The 12,040-nt window shown below is 27.4% G+C and overlaps 1 protein-coding gene and 1 long non-coding RNA gene across 2 annotated transcripts; both read left to right on the top strand.

Moving 5' to 3' along the window:
• Window positions 1–2,805: 2,805 nt before the first annotated feature.
• Window positions 2,806–3,680, top strand: LOC122522389. Its single transcript, XR_006305044.1, has 2 exons — window positions 2,806–3,302; window positions 3,382–3,680. It is a non-coding gene; the product is annotated as an uncharacterized LOC122522389 (long non-coding RNA).
• Window positions 3,681–4,003: 323 nt separating this feature from the next.
• LOC122521974 (piggyBac transposable element-derived protein 3-like) lies at window positions 4,004–5,187 on the top strand. The gene is made up of 2 exons (XM_043642736.1): window positions 4,004–4,200; window positions 4,263–5,187. Exons 1-2 carry the CDS (start codon window positions 4,004–4,006, stop codon window positions 5,098–5,100), a joined length of 1,035 nt encoding a protein of 344 aa, XP_043498671.1. The 3' UTR covers window positions 5,101–5,187.
• The last annotated feature ends 6,853 nt before the right edge of the window (window positions 5,188–12,040 follow it).

The following is a 12,040-nucleotide window of genomic DNA, read 5'->3' as shown; positions in this document are numbered from 1 at the left end:
CTTCAAAAAGTAATCAGAACGTTATGTTTTGATCTTGTTGAACGTTTCGTCCCTTTATTGGAATTTCTTCGACAACTATAAAATATATTACATAACCTTAAAAATACATAGTTTATCAAATCATTTAATAAATAGATATTGAAGATTATCTCGATCATTAATGTTCGAAATCTTCTATGTACTTTAACGACCGCACGTCTACGCAGTCAAACGTCGTCAGGGGCCGAAAAAAAAGAAAAGAAAAAAAATAGGCTATAATTACCTATAATCAAAGACGTGACAATGAAATATAAAGCCAGTAGCAGTATCCACAATTGTTTACATTTATAAATTATCACACAAAGAGTGTGTTACTGGTCAAAATCTTCAGTGGTAGCATCACACACATGTTGTGTGAGCGGTCGTTAAAGTGTTAAAAAGACATACATTATTACATTTTAATAATAAACTACACTTAGCATATATAAATCGTTTTTATTTAGTGAAAATTTCTTTAGGATTGTTGTGATTTGAAACCAATGAGACGCAGCCGATGAAACGAGAATGACGTACTGACGTTAAAAAGAGACAAACATATACTTATAACTATAAGATTTAGCTTTCGAGAGAATGAGATAGAATACAGTATACTGGGCTTCCTATTATCTTGATCTCCTCTTTAAGCGGTTGTTCGTAGCCTCCCTACTCTTTTCTACTAAGCGTTGTTTGGATGTGTGCTCGCGTGTGCCATCATATTTCCGAACCGAAGATGGAGGAAAGTGTCATATATAGAATATAGTAAAGGACGTGTGTTATTACGTGTGTGGCCTTATGAGAACTTTTGCTATCATCCGAATTCAGACGGCGTTGCCATTAACGTGTTAATTGACTGAAAATATGGAATTATTTTAATTCAATTTATTTACTATACAATTATTCTCTTGCATTTGACAATTTATATCCGAACGTAAAGCAGTTTTAGAGTTTCGAGAATTCATAGCTGAAATTAAATTGTCAATTTTTTTCATAAATGCAACTGTTGTATTACAGTCATGCAATTTATAAAATCGTCGTTATAGATAGAGACATTGTAACTCTTAATTGGCGTAATAACAACTTAAATAAAAATTTAATAAGATTATTAATTTGTATGAGCTAAGAAATATAAATAACAAGCAATTCAAACATGGAATTTTACGAATGAAAAATATAAAAATAATTCATCAGTTACTGATAACAATGTACAACATACTTGTATTTGCAAGAAGTACATTCATTTTTTGAAACCTTTAAGCCTTAAGTGATGAGAAGAGAATTTATATGCAATTAAGCGTTATGAATTTAATAAGAATTTAAAAGCGATTTTTAGTTATTTATTCAATTACTTACTCATAAAGATGGGGTATCAATTACTTTATATCTCAAATATTTCAGCAAATGTTAAAAGTAAAACACAAACCATAAGTATTTAATAAAATCAAAAGGATGCGTACAACTAAATTTATGATCTAATCCAAACAGTTTCCATACTCTGCGGTTCCATTGTGCACCATCGTAAATTATTCAATCAACATTAAATCCTGATTTTTCAATTAAAAGTACCCATTCTATAAGTAGCTTGAGTAGAATATCATTAGTCACTGCATTTTTATTTAAGAAACTTTCAATAACTTGTACCTAGCGACCTTGGAAAGAAGGTAACATGAAAACTAAATCTTGAGCAGCTCTTGTGTTCATTAAACGCTCTGGCATATGAGCTTTCAAATTAACAATGCCATCCAATTGTATGTTAGGTAAGTTACTTTTTTCAATAAGATAAATAAATTATATTCAAACAATATTATTATTTGAAAACGAATGGAAAGTAGATAAGAAGAAAGCCACTCAAGCAAATCTACAGAAGAGATAAAGCTAAAAAAGGAAGAAACACAGCAACTCGATAGTTACATGAAGAATAATTTAGGCAACCGAAAACACTATCTAATTTTTGAAAGTAAGAATTTGAAGTGTATTTGCAAGGAAGGACTAAAATTTATCTTTTTCAAAGATGGTCATATATTGCGAGGCTTTTAATTCTAATTAGAAGATACTTATATACCAATTCTATATCGTATCTTTGCTGTCTTAAAATTTGTAACTTTAGTGGAATCGAAACTGGCAAGAACGACTTTTTGTTGGATTTTCAATAGGTAAGCTATTGCTTGTTCGAGTTCTTTCAGTTTTTACTTCTGAACATTTTAATTTTAGCTCATTAATTAATTGAGACAGTACATTATTCTACACATAAAATACACTAACAAACTATTAATTCGAATAAACCATAAAAATACTATACCATAAATATACTACACTTTAATTACCTTTATTTGCAAGCATGAGCATTTGCTTTTTTTGAACATTTATTTATATTTAATTTTTTGATACAATACTTAAAACTTTCTGAGCGTTTTGTTTGCGATTTTGACAGTCTTCTAAATGTCCAACATGATTCAAATCAATACACTCTTTTATATTTTTCTATCTTTTCATTTGGTAAAATTATGCATATATTTATAAGCATAATAAATGCTAGCTATTTGCTAATTAAAAAACTAAACTTTCTAACTTTTTAAAATTATTACTTAATTAGTTATTGATCATTAACACTATTCCTACCAGGACCGGTCAAATGACCGTTTTTAAATTTTTATTTGGAATTTCCTACATTCAACGTATGTGAATCGCCTTTAAACTTTACCACTTTTCCTCATATATATGTATGATATATTTTTCAATATTCACTTATTTTTCTATTGTTTATTTTCGAGAAAAATTTTAGTCTGTCTTACCTACCACGACCGGTCATTTGACCGGTAGTACGATTTATACATTTATGTAAGAGTTTCTCTCTAAGACTCAATGCCAAAACTATAAAGTCGTTACAAACGAAAGGTAATGTAGTTATGACACATTTTATCCGATAAGTGCCTTCCAGAAAATGGTTTACGGCACTTCCAAGTGTTTACAGTTCTCACTCGACTATCGGGCTAGCGGTGTTTATTTGCTTGATTGATATCCGATACGGTCAAGATCCTCGAATGTTCTACGCCATCTCATCTACTATGACGTAAAATAAATAAACTTGTAACTGAAGGAAGTGTATAGACGTCTTCTCACGAATTCAAATCAGTGTAGTCTTGCGACACGAACAGAGTGCATCGAACGTGAAAGTCACAAAGAGCATACTTGGCAGTCTTTTATTATTATTTTGTAATATTTTATATCGTATTACGTGTTATAAGTGCCATTTTCAAAATAGTGAACAAGACTAACAATACTTCGCAGTAAGTTTCACATTTTATCTTTTATTCTTTTTTTATCTATTTTGATTTACATTTTCATATTTTAGTTTTATTTTTGTAGAATATTTGTCCCCAAAATGGCAAGACGTTTGAGGAGTGCGAATGTATTATTAGAGAGAATAAATGATATCGATGCAGAATGTTCTGAAGATGATCAGGAAATTCTGGATATGGAAAATAACAATACGGAAAATTATGATCCACTTGAAACAGATTCGAACACCGATGAGAACGAAGAGAATATTTCGAACGTACGTAGACGACGAAAGAGAAGGAGATTCTTAGTTAGTTCCGATAGTGAGAATGAGGAAGAAGTAAGCGAAATTGCGATGGACGGAACTGTTTGGCACGAAGTAAAAATAGGGTCTAATCCTGGAAGAGCACCTGGTCATAATATTTTTAGGGAAACATCAGGCCCGACTGGGTACAGTAAACGTAATATTATGAAAGGCGAAGTTAGGACGGCATTTTCTGTGATAATTGATAAGAATATAATCGAACTTATAAGAAAGTGCACAGAGGCAGAGGCATTTAGAGTGTTGGGATATAAATGGGAACTATCTACTGCAAAGTTATATGCATTTTTTGCAATTCTGTATGCACGCGGCGCATATGAGGCTAAGAATATAGATATAGCACTTCTATGGAATAAAAAGTGGGGCCCGCCTTTTTTCTCAAATACTATGAGTAGACATGACTTTACGGAGATTATGAGATTTATTCGATTTGACGACAGAAATCAACGAAACCAACGGTTACAAACCGATAAATTTGCTATGATTTCCGAAGTTTGGTACAAGTTTATTGACAACAGTCAGAATTGTTATAAACCAGGACCATATATTACTATTGACGAACAATTGTTTCCAACGAAAGCAAGGTGTAGATTTACTCAATACATGCCCAATAAACCGGACAAATTTGGTATAAAATTCTGGTTAGCATCGATGTGCGTAGCAAATATATAATAAACGGCTTTCCATATTTGGGAAAAGATGAAAGTAGAGAACCCTCAGTTCCTCTTGGAGAGTTTGTCACTATGAAATTAGCAAAACCGTATGTAGGATGTGGAAGAAATATAACCACGGACAACTTTTTTACAAGCCTACCTTTAGCAACAAAACTTTTAGCAAAAAAAACTACGATTGTTGGGACAATTAGAGCAAATAGAAAAGAGCTACCAAGACTGGCAAAACTGAAAAATGACGACATGGCACTTTTTTCAACCAAACTCTATCGCTCAAATAATTGTATGTTGACAGTTTACAAAGCCAAACCAAGAAAGAAAGTTCTAATTCTCAGTTCAATGCACAACTCCGTACAAATTGAAAAAAATGACACCCGAACACCGGAGACAATTCAATTATATAATAGCACCAAGTTTGGCGTAGATGTGACCGACCAAATGGCCAGAAATTATTCGGTAAAATCTAAATCTCGGAGATGGCCTTTGCAAGTATTTTTTAATATCTTGGATTTAGCCGGGATAAATGCATGGGTGTTATATAAAGAAACTACGGGAGGAGAAATTACAAGACAGGAATTTCTATTTCAATTGGCAGAAGAACTTGCCATCGAATACCAACAAGAGCTCGGCAAAAAAAATCAACCAATACCCATCGCAAGTACAAGTACAGGTTCTCGTGAACGGAAAACATGTCAGATAAGGTATTGTAAAGATAATAAGACGAACAAAATCTGTCTAAAATGTAAAAAGTACGTATGCGGAAAATGTACAGTTGAGAAGCCCATTTGTAAAAAATGCGACGAAAACGAATAAAATGTAGATTATGTACTCTTGAATAAAAGAAAATATATTTTTATACTGGTAAGCTGGCCATTGGTCTGCATTCAATATTGAAAAATATAAGTTGTGAAAGACCGGTCATTTGACCAGCCGCGGTAGGAATAGGTATACGTGAAGTGTCGGTAGGAATAGTGTTAAAGTTTTTTTGTACAGATTCCTTCTTTATAATTAAAACCCTATATATTTTAAATAATTAGGTTTTAGATCAGGTTGTACAGCTTTAAAAAAGCTTCAAATTGCGATGTTATAAAATTTTAGAATTTGTTAGTTTTCGAGTAATTAAAGTTTTTGTGTATCGCTTTCTTCTTTTTTTAAATTACCCTATATTTTGAATACCGTAGTTTTAAATGTGGTTGTAAATCATTAAAAAAGCTTTAAAATGACCATGTTATAACATTTTAAAATGTGTTAGTTATCTAGTAATTAAAGTTTTTTGTACAGTTTCCTTATTTATTTTTTACAAACCCTATATATTTTAAATAATTAGGTTTTAGATCAGGTTGTACAGCTTTAAAAAAGCATCAAAATGGCGATTTATAAAATTTTAGAATTTGTTAGTTTTCGATTAATTAAAGTTTTTGTGTATCGCTTTCTTCTTTTTTTAAATTACCCTATATATTTTGAATACCGTGGTTTTAAATGTGGTTGTAAATCATTAAAAAAGCTTTAAAATGACCATGTTATAAAATTTTAAAATGTGTTAGTTATCTAGTAATAAAGTTTTTTTTGTACAGTTTCCTTCTTTATTTTTACAAACCCTATATATTTAAATAATTAGGTTTTAGATCAGGTTGTACAGCTTTAAAAAAGCTTCAAATTGCGATGTTATAAAATTTAGAATTTGTTAGTTTTCGAGTAATTAAAGTTTTTGTGTAACGCTATCTTCTTCTTTAAATTACCCTATATTTTGAATACAGTAGTTTTAAATGTGGTGTAATCATTAAAAAAGCTTTAAAATGACCATGTTATAACATTTTAAAATGTGTTAGTTATCTAGTAATTAAAGTTTTTTTGTACAGTTTCCTTCTTTGTTTTTACAAACCCTATATTTTAAATAATTAGGTTTTAGATCAGGTTGTACAGCTTTAAAAAAGCATCAAAATGGCGATTTTATAAATTTTAGAATTTGTTAGTTTTCGAGTAATTAAAGTTTTTGGGTATCGCTTTCTTCTATTTTTAAATTACCCTATATTTGAATACCGTAGTTTTAAATGTGGTTGTAATCATTAAAAAGCTTTAAAATGACCATGTTATAACATTTTAAAATGTGTTAGTTATCTAGTAATTAAAGTTTTTTTGTACAGATTCCTTCTTTATTTTTACAAACCCTATATTTTAAATAATTAGGTTTTAGATCAGGTTGTACAGCTTTAAAAAAGCGTCAAAATGGCGATTTTATAAAATTTTAGAATTTGTTAGTTTTCGAGTAATTAAAGTTTTTTGTACAGTTTCCTTCTTTATTTTTACAAACCCTATATATTTTAAATATTAGGTTTTAGATCAGGTTGTACAGCTTAAAAAGCTTCAAAATTGCGATGTTATAAAATTTTAGAATTTGTTAGTTTCGAGTAATTAAAGTTTTTGTGTATCGCTTTCTTCTTTTTTTAAATTACCCTATATATTTTGAATACAGTAGTTTTAAATGTGGTTGTAAAACATTAAAAAGCTTTAAATGACCATGTTATGACATTTAAAATGTGTTAGTTATCTAGTAATTAAAGTTTTTTTGTACAGTTTCCTTCTTTATTTTTACAAACCCTATATTTTAAATAATTAGGTTTTAGATCAGGTTGTACAGCTTTAAAAAAGCTTCAAAATGGCGATGGTTTAAAATTTAGAATTTGTTAGTATTCGAGTAATTAAAGTTTTTGTATATCGCATCCTTTTTTTTTTTTAAATAACCCTATATATTATAAATACCGAAGTTTTAAATCAGGTTGTAAAGCATTAAGAAAGCTTTAAAATGACCATGTTATAACATTTTAAAATTTGTTAGTATTCGAGTAATTAAAGTTTCTGTGTACAGATTTCTTCTTTATTTTTAAAAACAAAATATATTTTAAATAATGAGGTTTAGATCAGGTTGTACAGCTTTAAAAAAGCTTCAAAATAAGATGTTATAAAATTTTAGAATTTGTTAGTTTTCGAGTAATTAAAGTTTTGTGTATCGCTTTCTTCTATTTTTAAATTACCCTAATATTTTGAATACCGTAGTTTTAAATGTGGTTGTAAATCATTAAAAAAGCTTTAAAATGACCATGTTATAACATTTAAAATGTGTTTGTTATCTAGTAATTAAAGTTTCTTTGTACAGTTTTCTTCTTTATTTTTACAACCCTATATATTTTAAATAATTAGGTTTTAGATCAGGTTGTACAGCTTTAAAAAGCTTTAAAACGACTATTTTATCATATTTTAAAATTTTTTAGTTTTCGAGTATTTAAAGTTTTTGTTTACAGATTCCCTTTTTTTTAAAACAACCCTATATATTTTAAATACTTAAGTTTTAATTTCGTTTTTAAAGCATTAAAAGAGCTTTGTAGTGACCTTGTTATAACATTTTTAAATTTGTTAGTTTCGAGTTATTAAAGTTTATGTGTAAAAGATCTTCATTTCTATTAGACACCCTATGTATTTTAAATAATTTTACTAAACATCATGTTTTAGGCATTTAATGAACTTTAAAATGTCTTTTTTAAAACATTTTAAAATAAGTTAGTCTTGAAAATTAAAGTTTATGTGTAGAGATTCTTTTTTTTTTTTTTAGAAAACATATAAGTTTTAAATACTTAGGTTTTAAATCACGTTGTAGAGCATTAAAAGAGCTTTAAAATGACCATGTATTACATTTTAAAAAATGTTAGTTTTCGAGTTATTAAATTTTTGTATAAAAATATCTTCTTTTTTTTTAAACACTCTATGTATTTTAAATACTTTTGCTAACATCATGTTTTTGGGCATTTAATGAGCTTTAAAATGTCTATTTTAAAACATTTTAAAATAATTTAGACTCAAAAAAAATTAAAGTTTATGTGTACAGCTTCTTCGTTTTTTTTTAGATTACATATAGTTTTAAATACTTTTGCTTAAAATCATGTTCTTTAGCATTAAAGTGCTTTAAAATGTCTATTTTAAAACATTTCAAAATAAGTTAGTCTTTGAGAACTTAAAGTTTATGTGTACAGCTTCTTTCTTTTTTTTTTAGACACTATGTATTTGAATACTTTTGCATAACATCGTATTGTAGGGCATTAAAAGAGCTTTAAAAAGACTATTTTGAAACATTTTAAAATTAGTCAGTCTTTAGAAAATAAGTTTATGTGTACAGCTTTTTTTTTTTTTAGAAAACCTACAAATTTTAAATAATTTAGTTTTGCATAAGATTTTAGAGCATATAAAGTGCTTTAAAATGACAATATTAAAACATATAAATATTTGTTAGTTTTTCAGTATTGAATCTTTTGATTACAGATACTTTCTTTTTTTTAAAAACACTATATTATTTTAAATACTAGGATTTAAATCAGGTTGTAGAGCATTGAAAGAGCTTTAAAATGACGATAGTATAACATTTTAGAATTTGTTAGTTTTCGAGTTATTATAGTTTTGTTTACAACGTACTTCGTTTTTTTTTAGACACTATGTATTTTAAATACTTTTGCTTAACATCAAGTTGTTAGGCATAAAAAGAGTTTTAAAATAGCCATTCAAAAACATTTTAAAATAAGTCAGTCTTTTAGAAAATAATTTTATATGTACAGCTTCTTCTTTTTTTTTAGAAAACCTACAAATTTTAAATAATTAAGTTTTGCAAACGGTTTTAGAGCATTTAAGTGCTTTAAAATGACATATTAAAACATAAAAATTTGTTTACTTTTCTAGTATTTGAATCTTTGTTTACAAATTTCTTCTTTTTTTTAAAAACACTATATATTTTAAATACCTAAGTTTTAAATCAGATTGTAGAGCATTAAAAGAGCTTTAAATGACGATAGTATAACATTTTAGAATTGTTAGTTTAGAGTTATTAAAGTTTGTTGTGTACAACGTACGTCGTTTTTTTTAGACATTTTTGTATTTTAAATACTGTAGCTTAACATCATGTTGTTATGAATTATATGAGCTTTAAATGGCTATTTAAAAACATTTGGAAATAAGTCAGTCTTTGAAAAATTGAAGTTTTGTGTACAGCTTTTTTATTTTTTTTTTAGAAAAAATATAAATTTTAAATACTTAAGCTAAGCATAAGATTTTAGAGCATTATAGGAGCTTAAATATTACAATAATTAAACATTTTAAAATTGTTTGCTTTTGAGTATAAAGTTTTTTTTTTCAGATTCCTTCTTTTTTTAAAAAGAACCCTATATATTTTAAATACTTAGTTTTTTATTCAGTTGGCAAAACATTAAAAGAGCTTACAATGACCATGTTATAACATTTTAGAATTTGTTAGTTTTCGTGTATCTAAAGTTTTTGTTTACAGATTTTTTTTTATAAAAAAACAACCCTTATATTTAAATACTTAAGTTTTAATTTAGTTTGTAAAGCATTAAAAGAGTTTTGTAGTGACCTTGTTATAACATTTTGGAATTTGTTAGTTTTCGAGTTAATAAAGTTTTTGTGTAAAAAGTACTTTTTTTTTTGACACTATATGAATTTTAAATACTTTTCCCTAAATCATGTTGTTTAGAATTATCAGAGCTTTAAAATTGCTATTTTATACTATTTTTAAATAAGGTAGAGTTTTGAAAAATTAAAGTTTATGTGTACAGCTTCTTTCTTTTATTTTTTAGACACTCTATGTATTTCAAATACTTTTGATTAATATCATGTTGTTTAGCATTAAAAGAGCTTTAAAATGACTATGTTATCACATTTTAATTCGTTAGTTTTCGAGTAATTAAAGTGATTGTTTACAGATCCTTTTTTTTTTTAAAAAACCATATTTTAAATACTTAAGTTTTAATTTAGGTTGTAGTGCATTAAAGTGCTTTTCAATGACCATGTTTTAACATTTTAGAATTTATTAGATTTCAATTTATTAAAGTTTTGTGTACAAAGTACTTTTATTTTAGACACTCTATGTATTTAAAATACTTTTGCTTATCATCATATTGTAGAACATTTAGAGAACTTTAAAAAAAAATATTTTGAAACATTTAAATTAGTCAGTCTTTTAGAAACAAAGATTATGTGTATAGCTTCTTTCTTTTTTTTAGAAAACCTACAAATCTTAAATAATTAAATTTTGCATAAGATTTTAGAGCATATAAAGAGCTTTAATGACAATTATAAAACATAAATTTATTAGTTATCTAGTATTTGAACTCTTTTGTTTACAGATTCATTCTTTTTTTTAAAAAAAACCCTATATATTTTAAACTTAAGTTTTCAATCAGGTTGTAGAGCATTAAAAGAGCTTTAAAATGACGATAGTATAACATTTTAGAATTTGTTAATTTTCGAGTTATTATATTTTTGTTTACAACGTACTTCGTTTTTTTTAGACATTATTTGTATTTTAAATACTATAGCTTAACATCATGTTGTTTAGCATTGAAAGTGCTTTAAAAAGGCTATTTTAAAACATTTTGAAATAAGTTAGTCTTTGAGAATTAAAGTTTGTGTGTATAGCTTCTTTTTTTTTTTAGACACTCTCTATGTATTTTAAAATACTTTTGCTTAAAATCATGTTTTTTAGCATTAAAGAGCTTTAAAACGGACTATTTTATCATATTTAAAATTCGTTAGTTTTCGAGTAATTAGAGTCTTTGTTGTACAGATTCCTTTTTTTTTTTGAAACCCTATATATTTTAAATACTTAAGTTTTAATTTAGATTTTAGAGCATTAAAAGAGAGTTTCAATGACCATGTTATAACATTTTAAAATTTATTAGTTTTCGAGTAAATAAAGTTTTTGAGTAAAAATACTTTTTTTTTTTAGACACTCTATGTATTTTAAATACTTTTGCTTAAAATAATGTTGTTTAGCATTAAAAGAGCTTTAAAATTTCTATTTTATACCATTTAAAAATACTCAGTCTTTGAAAAATAAAGTTTATGTGTACAGCTTTTTATTTTATTTTTTAGAAAACGTATAAATTTTAAATACTTAAGCTAAGCATAAGATTTTAGAGCATTTAAAGAGCTTTAAAATTACAATATTAAAGCATTTTAAAATATGTTAGCTTTCGAGTATAAAGATTTTGTGGTCAGATTCCTTCTTTTTTTTAAAAAAACCCTATATATTTTAAATACTTAGGTTTTAATTCAGTTTGTAAAACATTAAAGAGTGAAGGATAGGAAATAAAGAAAAGAAACTTTCTCTTCGGGAATATCCTGCATTCGTTTGTTTGGGCGATACCACGTGAGAAATGCGTTTCATGTTTCGTCGCATGGAAACCACTCGATGTTTCTCGTGGATAAATAGATGAATATTCGAGAGGGACCGAGGGGTTTCTAAGCGATAAGAGGAATATAAAAGAGAAGCGTTTCTGTTCGAACCGAGTTCAGTGTAAGTCCAGCTACTGGTGTAATCAAGTTTTTGTGTTATAATAATAAATTGTTACTTCTGATCGCACTCCTCACTATTTTTTATAATTTAAACATCCTACAAATTTTGGGGGCTTAGCCGGGATTGAGTAAAAAGTAAGCCGTGAGTGATGTAATTTTTGTAATTGCTGGTCTTGTATTTTCGTGTTGCGCGAAGTAGTGTGTAGCATCCTCGTGTAAGTTATACAGCGTTGGTTAAGTCTGTATTAAAGATCGAGGTTGGGCATATTTTTCAATTTTCGTGTCGTGTGAAGTAGTGTGTAGCACCCTCGTGTAAGTTATACAGCGTTGGTTAATCCTGTATTAAAGATCGAGGTTGGACACAGTTTTGGTTTGTCGGTTCGTTGAAAAGATTTATAAG

The sequence above is a fragment of the Polistes fuscatus genome, unplaced genomic scaffold (genome assembly GCF_010416935.1).
Source record: "Polistes fuscatus isolate 324 unplaced genomic scaffold, CU_Pfus_HIC Scaffold5, whole genome shotgun sequence".
Taxonomy (NCBI): domain Eukaryota; kingdom Metazoa; phylum Arthropoda; class Insecta; order Hymenoptera; family Vespidae; genus Polistes; species Polistes fuscatus.
Note: the sequence above shows the minus strand (reverse complement) of the source record. Positions and strands in the feature narration are given on the sequence as shown.